Consider the following 26,346-nt stretch of genomic DNA (forward strand, 5'->3'; position numbering starts at 1 on the left):
AAAATTCTTTTTCTTTCTTTTTGCCCCATGAGTGCTAGTGTAACTGTTCCCCTTTGTGTATAGCTTATTGTAGATAGAGTTTTGATTCTGTTGTTGTTGACTTTGGGTTTGGTGTTTAAGTCTGATCATTTTTTTCTTTTTTTTTTTTAAGACCCTTCATCAGTGCAACATTCCCATCACCAGTGTCCCAAGTGTCCCTCCTCCTCACCCCACACTAGCCTGTACTCTAGACAGGCTTTCTACCTGTGATGGGTGCAGTCACAGAAAAAATTACACCGAGAACCTTCATAACAAAATGTGACTATATGAGGGAAGTATAAAGCCTGTTATATAAAAATTCTATTGATATAAAATAATAAATAGAATTATTCTATAAATGTGATAAGAGATGACAAATAGCAACACTTATAGATCTTAACATTGGGCTTTGTGTTACAACCCAACTTACAGACTAGATTTTATTTTCTATTGCAGAATAAAAATGCAATAATAAGATAGATAAATGATTTATTTTTTTCAATAGACAGGAGAAATTATTGTTGTTGTTGTTGTTATTATTATTACTGTGAAAGAACCTACAGTGTTGCATCAGTGTAGGAAAGAGCCCCTGCTGTTGTTCTCTCTCTTCCTGGTCATGTGGGCTTGGAGGTCGCACTGATAGTGTCAGGGGTAGAACTCAGGGCCTTTGTCATGTAAGTCTTACTTTTGAACTCCCGAATCGCCGACATACTTTCAGAAAAAATATTGTTTTAACATCACTGTTTATTATTCAATATGTCACAGATCTCTACTAGGAGAAAAATGTGACTGATTTTTCAAAAGAACAATTCTTTACTTCCTTTCCCAGGTAAAATCTGTATGGCATTTAAGTAGGAAAACTGTGACTGATCAATGGACAGGCATCAAGAAAGGTGCATCCTGGGTGGTGTTTCTGGCTTGGCCAGAGTAAGTTTAGATTTCGGAGCTGACCCCAAGGAAATGACTCGCTTTTTTATGTGAGTGAAAATACCTCCAAAGGGGACTGGAGTGATAGAGGGAGGGTGTTTGCCTTGCACACTGCTGACCCAGACCTGGATCCAAAGCAGACCCAGGTTTGAATCTCTGGCATCCCATATGGTTCCTTGGGTCTGGCAGGAACTGTTTCTGAGCACAGAGCCAGGAGTAACCCCTGAGTGCCACTGTGTGTGTGAATGAAAGAAGAAAAGAAAGAAAGAAGGAAAGAAAGAAAGAGAGAGAGAGAGAAAGAAGAAAAAAGAAGGAAAGAAAGAAAGAAGAAAGAAAGAAAAAGAAAGAAAGAAAGAAGAAAAAAAGAAGAAAAAGAGAAAGAAAGAAAGAAAGAAAGAAAGAAAGAAAGAAAGAAAGAAAAAGAGAAAGGAAGGAAGAAAAATACAAGAAGGAAGAAAGAAAGAAGAGAAAGAAATAAAGAAAGAAGGAAAGAAAGAAAAAGAAGGAAGAAAAAAGAAAGAAAGAAGAAAGAAAGAAGGAAGGAAAGAGAAGAAAAGGTAGAAAGAAAGAAAGAAAGAGAGAAAGAAAGAAAGAAAGAAAGAAAGAAAAAGAGAAAGAAAAAGAGAAAGAAGAAAGAAAGAAAATAAGGAAGGAAGGAAGGAAGGAAGAAAGAAGAAAGAAAAGGAAGGAAGAAAGAAAAGGAAGGAAGAAAGAAAGAAAGAAAGAAAGAAAAAAAGGAAGGAAGAAAGAAAAGGAAGGAAGGAAAGAAAGAAGAAAGAAAAGAAAGAAAGAAAGAAAGGAAGAAAGGAGGGAAGGAAGAAGAAAGGAAGAAAGGAAGAAAGAAAGAAAAAGAGAAAGAAAGGAAGGAAGAAAGAAAAAGACAGGAAGAAAGAAAGAAGAGAAAGAAATAAAGAAAGAAGGAGAGAAAGAAAAAGAAGAAAGAAAAAAGAAATAAAGAAGAAAGAAAGAAGGAAGGAAAGAGAAAGAAGAAAGAAGGTAAGAAAAAGAAAAAAGAAAGAAAGAAAGAAAATAAGGAAGGAAGGAAGAAAGAAAGAAAGAAAGAAAGAAAGAAAGAAAGAAAGAAAGAAAGAAAGAAAGAAAGAAAGAAAGAAAGAAAGAAAGAAAGAGAGAGAGAGAGAGAGAGAAAGAAAGAAAGAAAGAAAGAAAGAAAGAAAGAAAGAAAGAAAGAAAGAAAGAAGGAAAGAAAGAAAGAAAGAAAGAAAGAAAGAAAGAAAGAAAGAAAGAAAGAAAGAAAGAAAGAAAGAAAGAAAGAAAGAAAGAAAGCAAGAAAGAGAGAAAGAAAGAAAGAAAGAGAGAAAGAGAGAAAGAAAGAAAGAAAGAAAGAAAGAAAGAAAGAAAGAAAGAAAGAAAGAAAGAAAGAAAGAAAGAGAAAGAAAGAAAGAAAGAAAGAAAGAAAGAAAGAAAGAAAGAAAGAAAGGAAAGAAAGAAGAAAGAGAAAGAAAGAAAGAAAGAAAGAAAGAAAGAAAGAAAGAAAGAAAGAAAGAAAGAAAGAAAGAAAGAAAGAAAGAAAGAAAGAAAGAAAGAAAGAAAGAAAGAAAGAAAGAAAGAAAATATCTCCAAGGAAGTTGTTGGACAATCAGTACGAATAATAAATGAATAAATGCCAGGCACCAAGAGTCTCTTTTCATGCAATAGAGACCAATATATAATGCATGAAAAAAAAAATAGCCCACAGGAATTACAGACAAGTGCAAGGCTGGCCATCTTTCCGGGCAGAAACAACTCTTTCCCCTTCTTCTGCTTCCTTGTCCTCCTCACCATGGTTTTATACTAAAAATTAACCCACATTACTTCTCCCAACTCTTGAAGGTGACTGTGAGAGGATTGGCTTCTCTTTGAGGAAAGGGTAGTGCTGTGTTCGCTTTTTTTCCTGCCGATCTTCTTCCCAAATTCAAGCTAAAATTCTGGCAAACTGGACCTCTCAGTTTCCTTTTCTAGTCCAAGAGAATATGAAACACAACTTCTAGGGGATGATGTTGTTGTTGTTTGGCCTGAACTGGGCAAGAGAAAGGAACAGAGATGAGATGGACAAAGAGCCATGATCAGGTCTAAGATCTGAGAATACGGAGAGCAGAATCATTGTATCATCCGCCAGCAGCCTTATCTCTCCTCCCCTGCATTTTTCTCTTCCCAACTCCACTAAAAATCTACAATTCAGTCCTAGTTGGGCTTTGAATTGTTCATTTCCACAAGAATTTAACAGTAGCAATCATTTAATGCAGCTAATATGTGCTGAAGCACTCCCCACCCACTCACACCAGCTAAAATAGAACCATATTTCCATAAATTAAAAATTCCGGGCTTATGTGGGTATGTGCAGATGCATATGTGTCCCATTTGCATAAAGTCACCCCTCCCCAAATGAACAAAAGCTGGAGAATTTTGCATTTTTGGGTTTTTTTTTTTTTTTTTGTATTTGCGCAGACCATTTAAGGATTTTTCAGTCTCAACAGAACACTATTAAAACAAAGAATCTAGTAAAATTTTTGTGCATGTACTGCTAAACAATTCTAGCAATTTTATTAAGCAATACCTTTATTATTTTCGAATATGCTTAACAGACTGGAACGAAACATTTTTTTATGCAAAACAAAATATGCATACTGTACGGCATGTTGCAGGATTAGGTATGATGCAGAGATTAAAGTTGGTTTGAACAAAAACAAATGCCTGGGGGGAATTTCATAGCTATAAAGTCCAGAACTAAATTTTGTTCGCTAAAACCTTTTCTATGGTTTCCTTCATCTGCCAGCTACACCACACAGACCTTGAAGTGCACTTTCCAAGTGTAGTTCGAGAACAGGAAGGAATGTAAAGTGTTTTTGTTTTTTGTTTTTTTTTTTTAATAATTATTTGTTTTGTTTTGTTTGTTTTTAAAAACAGCCCTTATTAACTCTTCCTTCCACTGATTCTACTGTAAACTCATAAAAGCCTTTTCCATACTTTTTAAAATTTTCTTTTTCTTTTTCTATTTTTTTTTTATTTAGAAAGCAAATTCACAGATACTCAGCTGGGGGGGGGTGAATGTGCCCACCCCAAAAGGAAAAAAAAATTACATACAAAGCAACCCAACATCTTCTCTTTTCTTCAACTATTTAGAGCACGTTAGTGATAAGTTTTTGCACTTGGATGAAAATGACTGACCTACCTACTTGCTGAAAACTCTTTTTATATGATATATAATATCATATCATATTATGATATGATAACACTTATCATAAAGGAAGTGTTAACTTCCTTTGTGAGAACACTGGGTACTTGAAATCCTTGAAACCCAAGTGCTGGGGGGAGATTCTGGGATAAAATTGTATTTTTTTTCTGTAGATACCGGTGTCTGAGTGTGTCTACAGTTTTCTTCACTCAAGGAAGGAGGGTGAAATAGACTGTGACCTCTGTTGGTCCCCTAGTATGGCCACTTGGCTCAAGGGGTCCAACCGAGGATGGAGTTGCTGGGGTCGCAGAGCCCCCTGCTGGCCCCAAGGGAGCCTTAGTTGCTTTGATTTCAGTTTTCAACATTAAAAAGAAAAAGAAAAGAATAAAAGGAAGAAAAAGAGAAAAGAAATGCACTAACTGTCAAATCCCACCTAGGATGGAGAGCGCGGGTTTGCTCAGCTTAGAGGAACCCCCTTGTTCGTTCTCTGGAGGGTCTGTGCAAACAGCTCCGAGTCTCTGCTCCATACAGACAAAAGCAAGTGAATGTTGTCTGCTTAGGGCGAGGAGAGAGAAGGGGCAGGATGGCTGGACAGAGTACGATTGGTTTTTATTTGAGGGGGAGAAAGAGAGAGAGAGAGAGAGAGGAAAAGAGAGGGAGGGAGAGAGAGAAAAGAGAGAAGAGTGTTAGGTGATTTTTCAATTTTTTCTTGTTTTTTTTTTTTTGTCTTTTTAAATTTTTTCTTTTTTGTTTTGTTTATTTTTAATTTTTTTAATTGTTTTTTTTTTCTTTTTTTCTTTTTTTTCTTTTTTTTTGCTATACCAAGAGGTCATAGCAGTCATTCCTCTATTAGAAAGTGACAGGACGTAAAGACAGAACTATTGGATGAACACACACAACGACTAGAAATAGAGAGAGCTAAGAGACAAGTGAAAGGACTTAGGGTACCTTTGAGAAACCATCCCCCCAAATAAAGGCTGCATCAACCAAGTGCAAAAAAAAAAAAAAAAGAAAAGAAAGAAAGAAAGAAACAGAGAAACCCAACACCAAACAAAAGAGAGAGAAAGAGAGAAAGAGCAAATAAAACCTCCAAACATTAAAACACAGTGTATAAAATTGTGTGAGAAAGTTAAGTCACTTGACAGCCTCCAAGTCCATAAAAAGCTGTTTGTGTCCTTGGTTTGCATCTAGGCCGCCTTCCTACAGGTGTCCCTCCAGGCTTCGCAAGAAGTGCTCCGGGGGTCCTGGAGCCTCCGAGTTAGTTAGTTAGTCTCTGAGTCAGCTCCAAGGATGCTGCTGCTGCTGCTGCTGCTGCTGCTGCTGCTGCTGCTGCTGCTGCTGGGGAGAGATGCTCAGTCCTCACTGTGGTCCAGCTCCTCCAGAGCGCTGACACTCCTGGAGCTCAGCGGGGGGAGCACTGTTTCTGGGGTTGCAGAGGCGCTGAGCACGGTGTGCAGGAGGAAGAGGACGAGCACGCACAGTCTGAGTCTGCTGGGGCACAGTCTGGTGGTGGCTGAGGATGCTGGCGAGGCCCGGGAGTGGCAGGAGCCACGCACTTTCACGTTCCCCCCGCTCAGGCGCGCTGGCGTGGGCTTCTCTCCTGATGTCACAGCATTCTGGTTCATCATTGGTTAGAAAGGTCTCATAGAGCCCTGCAGGGGTGAAGACAGAGGGTGGTTAGAGGACAGGAGGGACCTTGAGGGGGGGGAATGGTCAGGGGGAGCCCACTGGAAGAGCGAGACTTGCTAGGGTGACATGCTAAGTGAGTCCCAGCATGTCACAAAGAGTGCCACATGGTGGGAAGGGAGACACCAGGCCACACTCTGAGGGTGCAGCCTCCCATGGGTTTCTCGAACCTACACTTTTCCAACTCCCTACATGTCATTATTCAATTGTTCTACTCCTGGTTGTCACCTATATGGGGATATTTGGTTATCCTGGACATGGTGGAGGAGTCCCCATTGGAAAGTCCAAATGGAAAGGTGGAGGTTCTGGATCATCTTGGTGACCAAGTAACTTCCAGCATTTTTTTTTTTTTATGGATCACAAATGGGATGAATTTGTGCAAGGCAGAAAACAATGCTCACTAGTGAAGCTTGGTGAAATAACCAACCAACACAAGGTCTAGCTGTAGCAGCGGTGCTAATGTCTCCAAGTTGGGTAGCCCTTTGCTTGGTGACTGGCAATACTGGCAGCACGGTCAATGGAAGACTATTTCCTTGTAATTATTTTCTAAATATTTCTCCTTTTTTCTCCATTTACTACACTACCGATGACTTCATTGAAGCCATTGGTCTTTTGCCTGGAACGATGCAGAAGGCTCTGTCCTTGCTGGCCTTTCTCAGCTCAGCCTTCTTCGTTGGCTTTCAGCAAATCTCTTTTCCTCTCCTTATCTCTATATATTTTTTATCTATTTCCTTTCTCTTCTCCTTTCCCCCAGAAGTATAAATTGCTCTAACTCTAAAATTGGAGCTGGATATCTGGAGAACTTTGAGGTAGTGAAAACCAAAAACAACTATATATGCACGACCTTTTTTTCTCGTTCTGTCATAGACCATGTTTCTGCCCGAAGCCATAAGCCATGCTGTATTTTCTCCACGTTTTCACCTAACTTAAGCCTTTTACACAAGTGTTAGAATGAAGATTCTACACAAATGCTATGGTGTTCCTTTTAAGATGTGGGAATCCAAGACATATGGGGTGAGGGATTCAAAGAGAATACATACAACAAGTGTAAAGACTATGCTATTTTATGTGGAGGTGCTGGGCAGGACCTAACACAGAGAAGTAACTTGATGCTTTTGGTTAATAAAAGTAACTATAAATATTATTTATTGCCTTAACCTAAAGGACAGTCAAAAACATCCTTTCCTTTCCCTGAGATTTATTACTTCCTCTGATATTTCTTCCTAGATTTTCTTCTGTCAACTCATTTATCTAATTCTTATTTATTCATCCAGTTAAGTTTCCAAGGTATTCTCTGAGCGAACCTAGCCTTACATTCCCACCTGTTAAAGTGCTTTATGTAACTCTTCAAACAGTAATTATCAGTTTTTCTTTTCATCACCACTGTTTTTTTCCACATAAATTCCCCAACTCATCTATCACCATGAAAGCAATATTTCGATGTATTTTAACTCTGCATTCCCAATATGTAACAGAATGCCTGAACAAAATACTTAATAAACATTTAACAGTAAATTAGATGATATATTTTAATAAAACATGATCCATTAAATAATATGTTATGCAATTCAATCTTCAGTTTCTTTTAAAGCAATGGCCAAAATATCCTTATAATGATGCTTACAATATTCATTTCTTCTTAGGCATTCAAAGGTAAACTTCACCTTCGCCTAGATAGAATATGGAGAAAAAACTGAATTAATGAGGTCTTCAGCGCTAACATTTTTATTGTATGATATCTTTTTTAAATATAAGACACCTCAGTGGTAGACTAATAAATTATTGAAGTATACATTTTCCAATATTAAAATTCTACAAAGAAGAGACGTTAGAGTTAAAATCATAAGAATCAAAATTAAAAGTTTATTGAGGCCAACACTTTGGATTTTTATTGTCAGAATATGCTTTGGCAATGTTATTTTAAATAAGGAGCACGTCTAAAGTTGCTCAGTACCTGGTTTTCTGATTTAGCAATAAATTCATACCAGAAAGTACGACAGTAGTATTTTAGGCCAATATGGACTCATCTTTTGGGTTTGATATAAATTAAGATCTGTTCAATTTCCACCCACTCTTTAATAAGTATTTTATGTATTCAGTTATTCATGCATATATTCACAATCAAATAAATGCCACCACATATATATAAAATTTCTAATTTCCCCTTCTCAAATCTTCCTTCTCAATGACAAATAATTTCACTTCTTTTTTTTAGTTATTTTTGCATTTATCCCATTGATAAAACAACAGGTTTGCACCTTTATTGTATTTTAAATTTTAAACATTATATATATGTACTCCTCATCCTCCAGGACAAGCCTTTCTGCTCTTCCTCTTCCTCCTCCTCCACTTTCTGTTCTTCCTCCTCCTCTTTCTACAAGACAAGCCTTTCTGTACTTCCTCATCTGCTTCCTCTTCCTCCTCCTCATCCTTCCCCTTTACTTCCCCACTATTATGCTTCCCTCCTCACCTCATCCTCTGCTCCCCCACATTAGTCCAATGTTCCTTTCATTAAGATGCTGCAAAAAAATTCTTAATTCAGATATATAAAATCATGAATTTTCTGTTCCTGTGACGCTGTTTTTCTTGAAGTTCATGTTTGACTGATTGCTCTCTTGATACTTACTAGTTCTCTTTCTGAAATTGTGCCAGTAGCTCTAGTTGAGTTTACTCTTCATCAGCACTATCCCCTAAGCCATGTGCCATCTGCACTGGTTGCTTTATGCCTTGGACATCCCCTTTGAAGGTCCTCCAGGCATCCCAGCTGCTCTCCCTGTGACTCTCCAATTTCCCCTTTCTTGTTTTGGTAAACAATGACATCTACTACCTCTGTAAAGAAAAGCTCATTGGGAGACCATGTCTAAGATGTGATAGATGTTTGAAAAATTGGGGTTCCTGTCTCTTTTATCTGACTGAATGTAGGCTAAGCATGGGATCTAGTTCATAATTTCTTTAGTGTTTTTTTTCACCACATCTTGCTAGATTTAGTTATGGAACTTTTGGAACTGGTCCTTTGTTACCCCCCACTTAAAGAAAGCATGCACCAGATGTGGCTTTTCCTTGCCTGGGTGCAGTGCCTTCCTCCCAGAGAATTATTTGCCAAAAGGGCCCGCTCAGAAGTCAATCATTTGACACTTGTGTGTGGATTATTGGCGTAATTCCAACATGGCTTGTAACATTACATTTTCTCTTTATTTGGACACTGTAGAAATCCAGCATCAGCTTTCCTACAGACAAAGAAATTGTCAGTACCAAAAACCCGCCAAAAGTTCCCATGCTGGCTAGTTTATTTGTGACTCTATAACCCGCTCCAGCAGCTTGTTTTTACTGAGTCTAGCTCTATGATGGTAAACAATTATTTCCCTTCCCCCTAAAATCTATTTTCCAACTACTACATAAACATCATAAATATCTCTGTCTCTCTCCTCCTGGTTTCTTGAAAAACCTGCTTTTTTGCTAAACCAAAAACATCTCTAGCTCTTGTTTCACTGCCCTCCAACAGGGGTCTTTCTCACCTATAGGATAGTCAGTTGATATGTAGATTTTAGGCCTATTTCCCCATTGTACTGCTCTCCTGCTCTTTGTTCTCCCTGAGGACACCTTGCATACCAGAGTTTGTGCTTATAAATGTCATCAGCTGAAAAGTAAATTTGTCTCTCATCCCTTGGACATGGGTCCCCATACAATTTATTTTGTGTGGTCTCATTTATTTCATTTTCATATTTCATATTCGTCCGCCTTGTTACATTCCTAGTGAGAATTACATAACCCACTAAGGTTTTGCTTAGGAACGCTAACACATCTGCAGCAGTCCTTGACTTTTACAAATCTCCTCTTTCCTATTATTTATTTGAACATACAATAACTATATTGAGTTTTTTTATCAACAGCCATTATTATAAATCAAAATTTAATGTCTCAAAACACTTTCATGAATGCTGATTTTTCTTTGATGGTGACATTATCATTTTATAGTTACAATAGTCTTATGCTACTGAGATATTTGCAAGCATTTTATTTATCATGTTTTTCATCTTTTCTCCTTTGTCTTCTTTACTTTCTCCTTCTCTTTCTCCCTTACTTGATTGCCAGGCTGATAAGGAGCATTGGTCATTTGCACAGCTGAGAAGGAATACCAATTCATCAGTGAGTCACACAGTGGGGTGCCTAGCTTAAGCTGTTCAGATGGTGAGACATTGGTATTTCTCTCCTGGCAGTAGACCAGATTCTCTTATGAGCACTGCTCTTTTATCCATGAGGTCAAAAAGCAAAATAACTAAGTTAAAAAAGGAGAGGGAGCAGAATGTCATGGGTCTGTGTGTTCACAATATCTCCATTTAGGCCCCTATTTACCTCCTAATGGAGTCACCCATTCCAACAACTATCCCCAATCATCTCAAAAAATATGAATTCCTCTCTCACACAGACACATGTCACCAGTTTTCTCTACAATGGGGAGGATAGAAATTGCTCCATTAGATAGGGGCATGGCTGTTGGCAGTCTGATTGTCTCTTAAGCAAATCTCTGCACTGTATTTTGACTCTTCCTGCAAAAAAAATATATCTACTGTTAAATCCCTCATCTGGAGACACTTTGGGAAATCTTACTGACTGTAATTTCTATTATTGTGGCATATTGTCCCAAGGTCTCAACCAATCTTTGGGACACACCAACTTTCAAGCTTCCAGGAGGATTGATAATGCTATCTTCTTACATATTCTCCTATTTATTGCATTTTTGGCTAAAAGCAAATTCTTCCTTGTTGAATATGCCAATAAAAACTTGCTTCACTTTGCTACTCATTTCAAAGTCTAGTGTCTGTCCACCTGCCAGGGTGAAGGTCTAGGTGCTTAACCCATAGGCACTTCCAACATAGACATTAGCTCACTCAGCTGAAAAGTCATCCTGGAGGTTGTTCTTATCTCGGTGCCTCTGTTAACTGAAGAGGAAACAGCCTTGTCCAAGGTCTCTCAATCCAGAGAACCCACATCCAACAGCTATTTGGTGGCCAGTTTTCTTGATTGAATAAATCTAAACAGGAACAGGGACCCCAAATTCAGATAAATCCCCCTGCTCTTATTCTTCACAGGCATTGTTTCAAGTGTCTTTTCCATCCCAAATATACTAACACACACATGCATCTCCAGAGTGAATTATGACTGACTACTCTTCAGTATCTTTAAAGGATCTATAAGAACCTTGAAACTAAATAATTTTTCAGATATTAGTTTCATCGCACAAATATATGTGATTGAGGCTAAGGAAGAAAAAAGTGAATGTTCAAGTTAATGAAAAGTTATGATACATTTTTGTTAAAAATGCTCTATGTGCAGTCTAATTATTTGATATTTAATATTAATTATACAATATCAATGGTTATTTTATCTTATATTAATGACTCATATAATCTTTGAAAATTAAATAATTTGCATGACAACTGACTTACACTTCCTGGAAGACATTGAAATCACATATGATGTTTGCATTTTCTTCTTTAAGTTAAGATGAACAATAGAATCATATTTATTATTAGGAAGCCTTTTAAAAATATGGTTCAATGTTTGTAACTCAACTAAGACAATGACAATCATAGGGAAACTTTGTCACATCTGACATAATTTTGTATTATTAGGTGAATTTCATCAGATGCATTTCACATGTAAAATAATATTCAAATAGAGTCAAATTAAATATTTCTAAGTAAGAAAATTTTGAAATGTTCTAAGGAAATCTTTAGAATTAACATGATGTGTCCTTCATTATCTCAGTCATCCAGTTTTATGGAGAAAGGGTTCCAATGCATCATGGTTTCTATGGAAGGTTTACAACATGATGGTCTGGGTTTTTTCCTATCTTGTAAATGGATTACTAGACTAATTTCCCCTAACATGTGCCTTCTCACATAGGTACAATGCAAAGTAAAATTGAAAAGGCAAAGAAAGACACTGTACTGAGAACTGAAGTTTGACTCTGAAACACACACCTATCTCTAGAAGTTGCACCTTGCTTCCTACATCCCTGGTACATTTCTGGGCTTGGTCAAAAGATGCAACTTCCCTTCACCTTCTTCTAAGTGTTCCATTGCATTCCGGTCAGTTGGTAACCATATAGTTGCCTCTTACCCTCTTTTCTTCTCTTCTATTTGATCAAGGTACATGATTTACAAGGTGATTCAGAATAAAGTTTCAGGCACACAATGTTTAAGCATTGATTCTACCACAATTGTCAACTTTTCTCCACCAGAGTACCAGGATCCCTCACTCTCCCCCAATCTGCTTTCTAGACTGGGGTGTTTGAAAGCTTGGGGTGGTGGTGGTTGGGTCTCTTTCTCGCAGAGTCGTTGGGTCTGAGGGTTAGAAATGTGCATATACCTCACCTCTACACCACATATGTGGCAGAGACTCCTTGCATCCCCTTATTCCCTCTCTCCTACCTCTTCTTACACTACCTCTAGAATTCTAACCTTTCTTTTTGTTCGTTAGTTTTTTTGGCCACACTCAGTGATGCTCAAGGATTATTCCTGGCTATGCTCTCATAAATAACTCTCGCTTGGGGAACCCTATGGTATGTTGGGGAATTGAACTTAGGTTAGAGTGCAAGGCAAACACCCTACCACTTGCACCACTGCTCCAGCCTCAAGAATTCTAATCTTTCTTCCTGCTGTACATATCCCTTGATTAATACAAAATGTCCATCTTTGTCCCTTACTACTTTCCTAAGTATAAAGTTTGCATCATCTGATATTAATATGGCCACTCCTGCTTTTTTTTGGGTGTTGTTTGCTTGGATGATTTTCCTCCAGCCTTTTATTTTGAGTCTATGTTTGTTCTGACTATTCAGGTGCGTTTCTTGTAGGCAGCAGAAGGTTGGATTGAGTTTTTTGATCCATTTAGCCACTCTGTGTCTCTTAATTGGTGCATTTAGTCCATTGACATTGAGAGAAAGAATTGTCCTGGGAGTTAGTGCCATCTTTATATTAAAGTTTGGTGTGTCTGTTGGTAAGCCTTGTCTTAAAGTATGCCGTTCAGTTTTTCTTTTAAGAATGGTTTTGAGTCTGTGAAGTTTTTGAATCACCCTCCTAAACATATATGCACCGAATGAGGGGCCAGCAAAATATTTAATACAACTGTTGACAAATCTGAAAAATAATATCAATAACAACACAATAATTGTGGGAGACCTCAACACGGCATTGTCAACACTAGACAGGTCAACCAGACTGAAACCCAACAAGAATATACTAGACCTGAGGAGAGAAATGGAAGTAAGAGGCCTAGTAGATATATACAGGACACTCCACCCCCAGAAGCCTGGATACACATTTTTTCTAATGTACATGGGACATTCTCTAGGATAGACTACATGTTAGCACACAAAACATATCTCCATAATATCAAGAGGATAGAAATTTTGCAGGCTGCCTTTGCTGACCACAAAGCCCTGAAATTATATATAAACTACAAAGGGACACAGAAGAAAAATTTTAACACCTGGAAGTTAAATAGCCTCATACTGAATAATCAGTGGGTCCGAGATGAAATCAAAGAGGAAATCAAAACCTTCCTGAAAATAAATGACAATGGAGACACAATTTATCAGAACCTATGGGACACAGCAAAAGCAGTACTGAGAGGAAAATTTATAGCTTTGCAAGCACACATCAGGAAAGAAGAAGGGGCATACCTGAATAGCTTAATGACGCAGCTCATAGAATTAGAAAGTGCTCAACAAAAGGATCCAAAAATAGGGAGGCAGAAGGAAATAACAAAGCTGAGAGCAGAAATCAATGAAGTGGAAACCAGAAAAACCATCCAAAAGATCAACGAAAGCAGAAGTTGGTTCTTTGAAAAAATAAACAAGATTGATAGACCACTGGCAAAACTAACAAAGAAAGAAAGAGAGAGAAACTTGATAACTCGTATTAGGAATGAAAAAGGAGAGATCACTACTGATATGGTAGAGATTCAAAGGGTAATCAGAAACTACTTTGAGAAATTCTATGCCACTAAAAATGAAAACCTGAAAGGAATGGATAAATTTTTGGAATCTTATAATCTTCCACGATTGAATGAAGAGGATGTAGCATATCTAAACACACCCATTACTATTGAGGAAATTAAGAAAGTAATCAAATGTCTGCCCAAAAACAAAAGCCCAGGCCCAGATGGATTTACTAATGAATTCTTTCAAACCTTTCAAGAGGAACTACTACCAATCCTGGCAAGACTCTTTCATGAAATTGAAAAAACAGGAAAACTTCCAAATAGCTTTTATGAAGCCAACATTACCTTGATACCTAAACCAGACAGAGATGCTACGAAAAAAGAAAATTACAGACCAATATCGCTGATGAATGCAGATGCAAAGATCTTCAACAAAATCCTGGCAAATAGGATTCAATGCCTCATTAAGAAGATCATCCACTACGATCAAGTAGGTTTCATTCCAGGAATGCAAGGCTGGTTTAACATCCGTAAATCTATCAACATAATACACAACATCAACAGCAAGAAAAATAAAAATCACATGATCATATCAATCGACGCAGAGAAAGCATTTGACAAGGTCCAACACCCATTCTTGATCAAAACTCTCAGCAAGATGGGAATGGAGGGAACCTTTCTCAATATAGTTAAGGCCATCTACCACAAGCCAGAGGCAAATATTGTCCTCAATGGAGAAAAACTGAAAGCCTTTCCTCTAAATTCTGGCACAAGACAAGGCTGTCCTCTCTCACCACTCCTATTCAACATAGCACTGGAAGTACTCGCTATAGCGATTAGGCAAGAAAAGGATATCAAGGGAATCCAGATAGGAAAGGAAGAAGTCAAGCTCTCACTGTTTGCAGATGACATGATACTCTACTTAGAAAACCCCAAAGACTCTATCAAAAAGCTTCTAGAAACAATAGACTCATATAGCAAGGTGGCAGGCTACAAAATTAACACACAAAAATCAATGGCCTTCCTATACACCAATACTAATAAGGAAGAAATGGACATTAAGAAAACAACTCCATTCACTATAGTGTCACACAAACTCAAATATCTTGGAATCAACTTGACTAAAAATGTGAAGGACCTATACAAGGAAAACTATAAAACTCTGCTCCAAGAAATAAGAGAGGACACGCGGAAATGGAAGCATATACCCTGCTCATGGATTGGCAGGATTAACATCATTAAAATGGCAATACTCCCCAAAGCACTGTACAGATTTAATGCGATCCCCCTAAAGATACCCATGACATTCTTCAAAGAAGTGGACCAGGCACTTTTGAAATTTATTTGGAACAATAAACACCCTCGAATAGCTAAAGCAATCATTGGGATAAAGAATATGGGAGGAATTACTTTCCCCAACTTTAAACTTTACTACAAAGCAATAGTTGTCAAAACAGCATGGTATTGGAATAAAGACAGGCCCTCAGATCAGTGGAATAAGCTTGAATACTCAGAGAATGTTCCCCAGACATACAATCATCTAATTTTTGATAAAGGAGCAAAAAATCCTAAATGGAACAAAGAAAGCCTCTTCAACAAGTGGTGTTGGCAAAACTGGGTAGCCACTTGCAAAAAATTGAACTTAGACCCCCAGCTAACATCATGTACGAAGGTAAAATCCAAATGGATTAAAGACCTCGATATCAGCCCCAAAACCATAAGATATATAGAACAATATGTAGGTAAAACACTCCAGGACATTGAGGCTAAAGGCATCTTCAAGGAAGAAACTGCACTCTCCAAGCAAGTGAAAGCAGAAATTAACAGATGGGAATATATTAAGCTGAGAAGCTTCTGCACCTCAAAGGAAATAGTGCCCAAGATACAAGAGCCACCCACTGAGTGGGAGAAACTATTCACCCAATACCCATCAGATAAGGGGCTAATCTCCAAAATATATAAGGCACTGACAGAACTTTACAAGAAAAAAACATCTAATCCCATCAAAAAATGGGGAGAAGAAATGAACAGACACTTTGACAAAGAAGAAATACACATGGCCAAAAGACACATGAAAAAGTGCTCCACATCACTAATCATCAGGGAGATGCAAATCAAAACAACGATGAGATACCACCTCACACCACAGAGAATGGCACACATCACAAAGAATGAGAATAAACAGTGTTGGCGGGGATGTGGGGAGAAAGGAACTCTTATCCACTGCTGGTGGGAATGCCGTCTAGTTCAACCTTTATGGAAAGAAATATGGAGATTCCTCCAAAAACTGGAAATCAAGCTCCCATACGATCCAGCTATACCACTCCTAGGAATATACCCTAGGAACACAAAAATACAATACAAAAACCCCTTCCTTACACCTATATTCATTGCAGCACTATTTACCATAGCAAGACTCTGGAAACAACCAAGATGCCCTTCAACAGACGAATGGCTAAAGAAACTGTGGTACATATACACAATGGAATATTATGCAGCTGTCAGGAGAGATGAAGTCATGAAATTTTCCTATACATGGATGTACACAGAATCTATTATGCTGAGTGAAATAAGTCAGAGAGAGAGAGAAAAACGCAGAATGGTCTCACACATTTATGGGTTTTAAGAAAAATGAAAGACATTCTTGCAATAATAACTTTCAGACACAAAAGAGAAAAGAGCTGGAAGTTCCAGCTCACCTCAGGAAGCTCATCACAAAGAGTGATGAGTTTAGTTGGATAAATAACTACATTTTGAACTGTCCTAATAATGAGAATGTATGAGGGAAATTGAGAACCTGTTTAGAGTACAGGCGGGGGTCGGGTGGGGAGGAGGGAGACTTGGGACATTGGTGATGGGAATGTTGCACTGGTGATGGGTGGTGTTAAAAAAAAAAAGAATATTGTGCTGAGCAAAATGATTTTGATGGAGAGGATAAAAAAAAAAGAATTCTAATCTTTCTTATTATCCTTATTTTTTTTTTTTTGAGTCACACCTCGTGATGCTCAGAGGTTACTCCTGGCTATGTGCTCAGAAATCTCTCCTAGTTTGAGGGACCAGATGGGACACTGGGGGATCGAATTACAGTCAGTCCTAGGTTAGCCACGTTGCAAGGCAAACATCCTACTGCTGCACTACTGCTCTGGCTCCCTATCTTTCTCATTTCTACAATCTAGGGACCAAGGTAAGATCTTACATTTGATAGTACACATTTTATTTTCTTCTCTTATATATACCACAGACAAGACATATCAGCCAGTATGTGTCCTCCTTCTGACTTTACATGTTTCTCTTTACTGTTTTATTGAAGTCAACTCTGCTTCAGTGTTGAAAATGAGTGTTTTAACCATTTAATTTCTGTTAGATCTGCTATGCTTTGCCTAGTTTTCTCATTTAAATGTACACCCACACATTTAAAAAACATTATTTTTAAACACCCCTATTGTTTTCTATGAGTTATACATCATGGGTTACTTAAATGCATCTTTTTCATGATTTGTTAAATATATACCGTTTTAAATTATGCTAGAACATACTCTTAAAAACACACACAACTCTATACTCATTTGATTAACAGAAGCACAGATGAGGAAAGAAACACAACTTTGGGGCTGGTGAGGTGGCGCTAGAGGTAAGGTGTCTGCCTTGCAAGCGCTAGCCAAGGAAGGACCGTGGTTCAATGCCTGGGTGACCCATACAGTCCCCCCAAGCCAGGGCAATTTCTGAGCACTTAGCCAGGAGTAATCCCTGAGCATCAAATGGGTGTGACTGAAAAAACAAAAAAAGAAAAAGAAACACACTTTGCTTCTTTTATTTTCTTATACATGATCTTTTAGCTACCATTAGATGGTTGAAACAAATGTATTATCAAATTACTGCCCATTTTGTATCTTCTAGTAAACACAGCTGATAGATGTATCTATGTTCTATCTTATTCAGGAATTATTTGTCTGTAATGAGCAGAAACCCTCGACAGCTAATTGAGATAAACACAGGAATATAAGAATAGGTGGCGAGAGGAGAACTAAAAACTTCAAGCCTATTGCATAAAACTCAATTCCCAGAGTCTACCAGGCAATGTGATGATTCAGATGATGTATCTGTCCAGTGGTCCACACTACTTCTGGTCAGTCCTGGTGGAAGGTGATCTGAAGTGGTCATTAGCTCTCGGTGTACCATCTGCCCTAGTCTGCTTTCTATACCTCTGCAAACAACTCCTGTGTATTATTAGTGATCTAGTCTAGTTTCTATTCTTCCTACAGAAAGGCCAGGAGGTTTTGCATGGTGATGTGGCTTGTCAATGATCCAGAGTCCCTATTTCACCCCATTTTTATTCTGAGACAGTCAGAACCTGTGCTGCTCATGGGCCACTAATTTTCAGCTTTGATAGTTTTTAGTGGGAATTGTCAAACGTGTTGACATCAAGTCCATATGGCAGTCATTTCTCACACACAAACATCTAGAAGATTGTAATCTGAATGGCTACTTCCTAATACAAAATGATATTTTGATAATAAACCCTCCATTGTGCCAATAAGAAAATATACAAAAGTAAAATTTAAATAATAGTTATAACATAAAATGTCAATGTTTTTCCTTTTTCTTGAATTCTATTCACATTTTCCAGGAAAAACCAGTTTTGATGCATTTTGCTTTTTTCTTGGCTTTTATGTTGAAGTGGTAACTTTCATGACTCCACATAACAAATTTCCATCTTTATTTCTTAATCCAGTGATTGAGACCATAGTTCAGGGGTGGCAAACAGGAATTTTACCCTCAAAAGGGCAAAATGCAATATGTGTTTAATAGATTATTGTTAAAATTATATGCTTTTTTGGGGAGTGTTTGTCTGTTTTGGCAGGTCACTGTGTGTGTGGCTCTCTGACTCTCACAGTTTAAAATTTTGGCTTTGTGTCGAACTTGTTCACCACCCCTGCCATAGTTAATCTCAGTTAAGAAATTGAAATTATTCTATTTCATTAATCCCCAAATGTGGCCAGTCATTGCTCAAAACAAGTGACATATCTGTGGTTTTTGCTATATTTTGATTTTGAAAATGGAAAGTAATAATATATGCATTTTTCCAAATTAACATACAAATATGTGTATAAACATATGTAAACATGCATTTTTTCCAAATTAACATACAAATATGTGTATAAACATATGTAAACATGTATGTTTATGGCTATGAGACACACTTTCCATGTGACCACAAGGAACATTCTCTTCCATTTTTTCCTTCCAGAGCAGGTTTACAATTTCCATGAATATGGTCTTCATTTCTTCCCATGCACTCCCCCCTGTCTTTCCATAAACAGGCTAATAAAAGGCCATTTAAACTTAGATTTATGTTACATTTCCAGGGCATTTCCATATTCTCTGTGGCAATGGGGACCATAGGTGGGTGTAGAAAGCCCCCAGCAATGACACAAAAGTTTCCTATCACTGGTCTGTACCCTTGTGGGTTTGGCTACTTCATCTATGCTGAGTGTCATGGTGCAGAATGTGAATCCAGTTTACGAGTTCTTCTAAGTTCTATTGCATGCCGCTTTAAAATGGAAAATGCCACCACCACCCCGTGCTGCATTTTTTTTTTTTTGCTCAGTGTTACCAGGAGATAATCAGCTCTGTAATGAACATTTATTACCCTTTCTCAATCTAGCCACAAGGGAAGCAATCCTGTGGTTTTAATGTCTTTGCTGGCTCTCCTAGATCTTTATTAGTTCTGTTGTTTGCTCAATAATACAGATTATCTGTCTAATTGAACATGGGTTGATATGAGTTATGTAATTCCATGAACAAAGCCTGCTTGGCATAGCATAGTCACAGATATGCTCTCAGAAAACTAGGAGCCAGTGATGTCCTGTAAGCAACACTCATGTCTTCTTCACTCCTGCCACTTCATGGATCCCAGCTCTTTGGATCATCCACCTTTCGTATCCTATTCTAAATTTTTGAGAAGAGATGTGTCAACCTGACTTCCCTATAAATTCGCTGAGAAGGGTCCATCTGAAAACACTTATTTCTATATGCTAGTCAAGTTCCTTTAGCACTGCTTTGATTATTGATCAATACCCTGAATTTCATCTATTTTTTTTCTTTTGTTTGAACTACAAGGCTTACTATGGGTAGGTCCAAAAATACTTTTTATCTTCTAGTGCCTTCAATTGTCAGACTACTCCAGAGTCCAGAGTATCCTCAGGAAAGTGGACTTGGGTTCATGTAGCTTTGGGTTCATTGCTCTGGCTCCCAAATGTTGTCCAAAGTTTTTAGGGTTCCTCCCCCTTCATCTAAAATTGCTAAAGTCCCTGGATCATTTGAGCATACATCACACAGAATGGGGACATTCTGAACTTCATCATCTCATTAGGAATTAATTTTTCTTAGCTGCCAACCAAATGGCATCAGTGTTCATGTTATAAGAACAGTAGTGAGTGGTTCCCACCTGCAAGAAACTATAAGTGTTGCCTGTGCGTTTTTTCTACTGTCCTGTCTCCCGAACCTCTCGTGAGTGGGTCGAAAAGGGCCCAGCAAAATCGCTCTTCTAGAGACATTGAGGCTGGGCCTGAACGCCAAGAAAGACTGAGTCCCAAAGTGAAAACTGGCTATCAGCAGTAAATTGCTGAAAGGCAGATCTCCTGTCTGTGAAATCAAATGCAAGAAACTGTGAGTGTTGTCTGTACGTGTTTTTCTACTGTCCTGTCTCCTGAACTTCTTGTGAGTGGGCCATATAGGGCCCAGCAAAATCACTTTCCTAGAGGCTCCAGAAAAGCACTTTGCTCCACTTCGCTTCGTGGCCATGCGCTCTTTCTAATGAAAGAATGTCACAGCAACACGCAGAAAAATATCACACTAGGAACTGTGCTGGATCTCTGAAGCCCAGCATATCTCTCTGGACTGTCTCCTCTGCTGCGTGCTCAGGCCTAAGATTTGATCCTGTGTGTGGCTTCATCCACGAAGAGCTCCCCTTCCTTGGAGGCAAGTCCACACGCCCAGAAAGGGTGAAGCCAGAGGAGCATGGTGGCGCACATCATTTAGCCAATGAATGCCACCACAACACGTAGAAAAACCCACAATACAAGTGTGACAATGGGGAAACAACACAGGCCAGCACCAGGCATAGAGAATGAAGATGGCAACTCTGATGACCGGAAAACGGCCAACCAACTTGTCAGTCTCTCAGATACGGAGTTCAGAGAAGAAATATGGAGGATGCTCACAGAACTCAAAGAAAGCATGGATCGAGTTGAAAAGAACAGTAGTATTGGCTGAGAATCTGCCTTTCCTTGTCCTAGGATAATTTTTAAAATCTCAGTTTTAATAATAGACTAGATTCTGAGTTTTATTGTGTTTGCCATTATTGTTTCCATTTTGGAAAGATTTGGATGCAGATGGTGTGTTACATTTTGGCTTGCCCATTTGAACCAGAATGTCACATTGAATACAGTGGGTTTTCTTATTCCCAAATGAATGTGTTCATCTAAGAAATTCTTGGTGTCAAAGAAGAGTGTCTTTATCAATGTTTCAACTTAAATACCTCTCTTTTATTTGCTATCATAGGATTTAACATAAAAATTATTCAGAATTTATTTCAAAATAACTTATAAAGATATACCATTTCTCGAGCAAAGAAATTGTCTTTATCTTTCACATTTAGATAAAAATAAAAACTATATTTATATATAACCTGCTAGCTTTATTATTTTATTTTATTTATTATTTATGTTATTTTATAATTGGGTTGTTGCTAAAACTATGAAAATTGGAAATGGATTTAAGATAGCTAGAAAAAATTCAAATTATGGTAACATTATGCAAAGAAGAAAATGTATTAATCTCTTTTTGTTTGTAATGTGTAGAGTTTTTAAAGTAAAGGAAAATTTTAGGTAAATTAAAAGAATTTCTTTTTCTGATGGGGACATAAGGTTTTGATGACATATAAAAGTGTCACAATATTTATATCTAAGCAATATTAATAACATTGTTAGCATTTTCATAGGTGAAGAAGGAAAATTGGTGAGAGAAAAAAATCACTGTTCTACACTGCTCTGTTCTCTAGACATTGAGAAGACTGACTATTCCTAAAAGAACAATAAATATTTGTTCAATGAGAAAAAAATTAAAAAATAATACACAAATCTTTGAGTACTAAAAGAAAAATTATAATGTACTGAACATATCAGCTCAGTAAGCAGAGGTATTTGAACAAATAAAATATAAAAAGAATGTAATTAAATTATATTTGTTATATGATCAGATATAAAGGAATGAAGCCAGTCATAATACTAAGATAAGTAATAATTATATATACAAGTATCAGGGGAAAAGTGTTGGAGATTTCTGATGAGGGTTATGCAGTTACCTAGTCACAGAGACCATAGAGAGCTGATCACTACAAGAACAGCATATAAAATTGAGTTTTGGGGGCAGGAGGTAAAGTACAGCAGGTGGGACACTTGCTTGCATTTAGCTGACCAGGGTTACATCCCAGGCATCCCATATGGTTCCTCTCAGCTACCAGAAATAATTCTTTAGTGCATAGCCAGGAATAACTCCTAAGCACCACCTGACGCTCCTCATCCCACAAATATATAGGTTTTACTGAAAATGAGAAATTACCCCAAATAAAATAGAAGCAAAAGTGCCATCATAAGTTGACAGAGAAGCACTATGAATACTTTACTCTGCCATAAGCCCAGTAGCTAAATGAGTTAGGCTTATGCAAATCTTAGACATCAGTCAGAGCATGTCATTCACAAATGTTTTCTACTATGTTTCAGGATTTTACTAGAACAATAATTATCTGTAGCCAGAATGAATACAATCTAAACAGAGCTTAAAGCATATTCTTAAACATTATATTTCTTTGTTATTTCCCTAGCAAGTCTAGTTGAATGATAAATTCTAACAAAGAAAATCAAAGAGGGGGACTATGTGGATATACAACAAAATACACTTCAGTAACCATTACTTAATTTTCTATTCCATTCCTAATGACTCCTCTAATTCTTTCCCTGCTAATAATGCCTTTGTAGGAGGGTCTTGGGGTTGCTTTGAAGGTCCAACAGGAAGACCTCAGCTAAGTCTGGCTTAATCAAGCATCAATGCAGTACAGAACCAAGGCAGCATTCCTAGTGGTCCTAAGCTTATTTCCTAACTCTTTCATTATAGCTTTATTTAAGCACCATGAATACAAACATGTTTGTAGTTGGGTTTTAGTTATAAAAAGAACATCCTCCTTCACCAGTGCAACATTTTCACCACCAATGTCCCCCATCTTCTGCCTTCCCCACTCCTGCCTTTATTCAAGACAGGCATTTTACTTCTCTCACTCATTAACATTATCATAATAATTGATAGTGTGGTTATTTCTCTAACTATTTTCAACTAACTGATTGCTTTGTGGAGATGACCAAGACACCCAAGACAAGCATGCACCTCTCTGCTTCTCTCGCTCCTTCCCATGAAAGGCCAATCATTGCTGGCAGATCCGTTGCTTTCCTTGCTGGTTTGCTCTCACAAACCAAGAAGCATTTACAAAATTTTACCAAGTGCACCCCCAAATCCAGACCTGTGTTAAGCATGCCTTGAATGTAGAGAGTCTGGCTCTTTCTTGTGGAAGTGTCTGTGATTTCTGATTGAGTGTGAGCAAGTCTAACATCAGTTTTATTCACCAATTTTTCCAAGAGTCCAAGGACAGGAAATTGTATGTGCTTTGTTAGGAACCTTACCTATTATGCATGATCTATATTTATGTTTGCTGTTATTCTCTAAGAGACAGCACAGTGGGGCTCAGACATTGTAAATCTGTGCCACTGTGCAGTCTTTATTGTTCAATTTGGAAACCCTTGGTAACAAGATTCTGCAAAGGAAATATAGTTGAAAACAGGAAACTGTACAAATAATTCTGTGGCTGTGGTATCTCAAACCAGGAGCTGGAATTAAAGAGACTGTTTTGCTAATGTTTTGGTACATCCATGTATTAAAGGAGACAAATAACACTTCCTGCTTTTCTTTCTAAAGAGAAACCAGAATTTATGTGTAATCACTAAATTCATAACCAACCAACAATTCCCAGTACTATGCACACTTAGGCATAAACAGGCACACTAATGATTTGAAAGCATACCATACTTCCAAGTAGATGCTGACTTTAAAAATTAGTTTTCTCTTCACTGAATTGTGGCAAAATTGCTTTTCTGGTTTGATATACTAGTATTTGAAATAATAAATGTTAACAAAAGCACTTTCAATTTAAAAACATTTCATTTAGTTTTTGCCCCACACCCAGCGTGTGGCTCTGTGCTCAGAAATTACTCCTGGCAGGCTCGGAGACCATACATGATTCTGCAGATTGAACCTGGGCCAGCCATGTGCAAGGCAAATATCCTTGTACTCCAGTCCCTCAAAATGTTTTTATTTAATCGAATGCCCAAACCAAAGTTTTTAACACTCTGACTCTAAAAGAGAACATATGATCTAGAATAGTGAACAGATAAGAACATTCATCTCCATATGTTAGAGTCACTGATAAATGGAAGAGACTCAATGTAAAACAGAATGATGCCTCTTGGGATTATATTATAACTGAATTCCTTTCAGTCACTTGAGGATTTTTACATGAAAATAGAGTAAAGCAGGTTGGAAAGTATCAACATGGCAGGACTAATGCCTTGGGAGATGAGGCACTGAGGAACCACAGGTAAGGTGCAGAAGGAGGAAGGTTGGTGTTTGTGAAGATCATGGCATCCTTGACAATGAGATTTGCATTAAAGGCAGTATTGTAGGCTGGGGACATAGTGAAGAGCTTAGGGTACCTGCCTTCCCTGTGGACAATCTCAATTAGATCCTCAACACCACTTGGCAGCCTGAGCAACATCAGACCCAATCCTGGAAGCCCCTGAACAATGCTGGATGGTTTTGGTGATCAAAACCATCCCAGGGTGCTAGTAGCATCCTCAGTTCTTGCACTGCATCCAGCTAAGGATGAAGAGAATCACCAGAAGGCCCATTGGACTTCTTAAGTACTTCCTTCCCAGCAACAAATCAAATTGGAGTTTGAACCTCACACATATTTCCATAGAGTAAGGTTCAGTTTTGTTAGTTCCCAAGCACTGTCTCTGGCAACACCACATTGTTGATTCTTCTCCTCATAGTGCAGGTAAAATATGATTATGACTCATGTAATCTCTGGGAATCTTGGGTTGTTTCTCTGCTTTCTTGCCAACTGTTAGTCTCTGGGGGGAATGATTTACTGAACACAAGACTCTAAGTTTCAACACAATGAGAGGAGTCCAATAAGGACAAATTTATAAAAAGGATAAGTTTCGAGTGCTGGGAACATATTAAAAAATTACTCTCCTTTTTCATAATAAGAAGGATTTTAGACTCAGTTACAACTCTTCTTTGAATAACCTAGAATATCTGTTCTGAACAAAAAAAGTTGTTCTTCCAGTAGTTTATCTACTATTTGGCCTATGACTTTCTATAGGGATCTACTACTTTTCTGCTGATCACAGTTAAAGTACAGCAAGGTAGAAAGATCTATCAAATGTGAAAATATAAAGGAAAGTAAAATACAAGTTTGAAGCTATCCTCATATAGCCATGAGATATAAATGTTTCCCAAAAATATAGGGTTTTTTCCAAATGATTTTGGGAGCTCTTATAATGTGACAGGAAGAGAGGAGATGAATGCACTAAAGAATAAGAAAAAGAAAAAAGGAAAAAAGAAAAGAAAGAAGGAAAGAAGAAAGAAAGAAAGAAAGAAAGAAAGAAAGAAAGAAAGAAAGAAAGAAAGAAAGAAAGAAAGAAAGAAAGAAAGAAAGAAAGAAAGAAAGAAAAAGAAAGAAGAGAAGAAGAAAGAAAGAAAAAAAGAAAGAAGGAAGAAAGAAGAAAGAAAGAAAGAAAAGAAAGAAAAGAAGAAGAAAAGAAAGAAAGAAAGAAAGAGAAGAAAGAAAAAAAGAAAAAGAAAGGAAGGAGAGATGAAAGAGGGAAGAAAAAAATGAGACCGATACAAGCATTATCAGGAATAATAAATAAAACAGGGAAATTGATTCTATAAATACTAGATCCTCAATCCTCTCTAAGTATAGTTACACAAGAAAATCCTTGTAAAGGATTTCATTTCTTGGGACATCAAATGTGGAAAAGAAAGAATATAGTTTTAGGCACATGTTAGCTATATTCACTCCATTTATCTTAAGACATTCTTTAGTTCTACTTATATTTTATTTTATTTTTTTAGATAAAAGCAGAAAGATTCCATAACCTGGAATAGAACTTATTGAGGGACAGTACCAGCATGACTATTCTGAGTTAAGACCAAGCTCTGATCCAACAGAAGAAAAGGAGAGCAGTAAATAGAGCTGGGCAGAAAGATGAGGCTTTTGACTTTTGCCTCTGGTATCACCTGGAATGCTTCTTAGATGTCATATTTTTATTTGTTTTCTGATAGGTTCAGTTATTGATTTACCAAGTTGAACTAACATGAAACAAGAAATCCTTGCCGGCAAGTAATCCCAAGTGATTATTGCATTCTTTCTCAGCAAGTCAATCCAGGCCTTGTTCATTTTCCCAAAAGTTCCAACCCATCAG

General features: G+C 37.6%; 2 protein-coding genes across 2 annotated transcripts in view; both read right to left on the bottom strand.

Annotated features, from left to right (window-relative positions):
- The window catches only part of NALF1 (NALCN channel auxiliary factor 1), a 796,223-nt gene that overhangs the window by 212,236 nt on the left and 557,641 nt on the right, over nucleotides 1–26,346 (bottom strand). Inside the window, 2 exon segments of the mRNA XM_049778122.1 lie at nucleotides 5,469–5,691; nucleotides 5,693–5,769. Of these exon segments, the coding sequence (XP_049634079.1) occupies nucleotides 5,470–5,691; nucleotides 5,693–5,769 (299 nt within the window). The 3' untranslated portion in view covers nucleotide 5,469.
- Nucleotides 5,229–26,346, bottom strand: part of LIG4 (DNA ligase 4) — an 861,775-nt gene continuing 840,657 nt past the window's right edge. The window contains exon 2 of the transcript XR_007498243.1: nucleotides 5,229–5,245. The gene's annotated coding sequence lies outside the window, so the exon portion shown is untranslated. The remainder of the gene's footprint in view (nucleotides 5,246–26,346) is intronic.

This window comes from Suncus etruscus, chromosome 8 (assembly GCF_024139225.1).
Source record: "Suncus etruscus isolate mSunEtr1 chromosome 8, mSunEtr1.pri.cur, whole genome shotgun sequence".
Taxonomy (NCBI): domain Eukaryota; kingdom Metazoa; phylum Chordata; class Mammalia; order Eulipotyphla; family Soricidae; genus Suncus; species Suncus etruscus.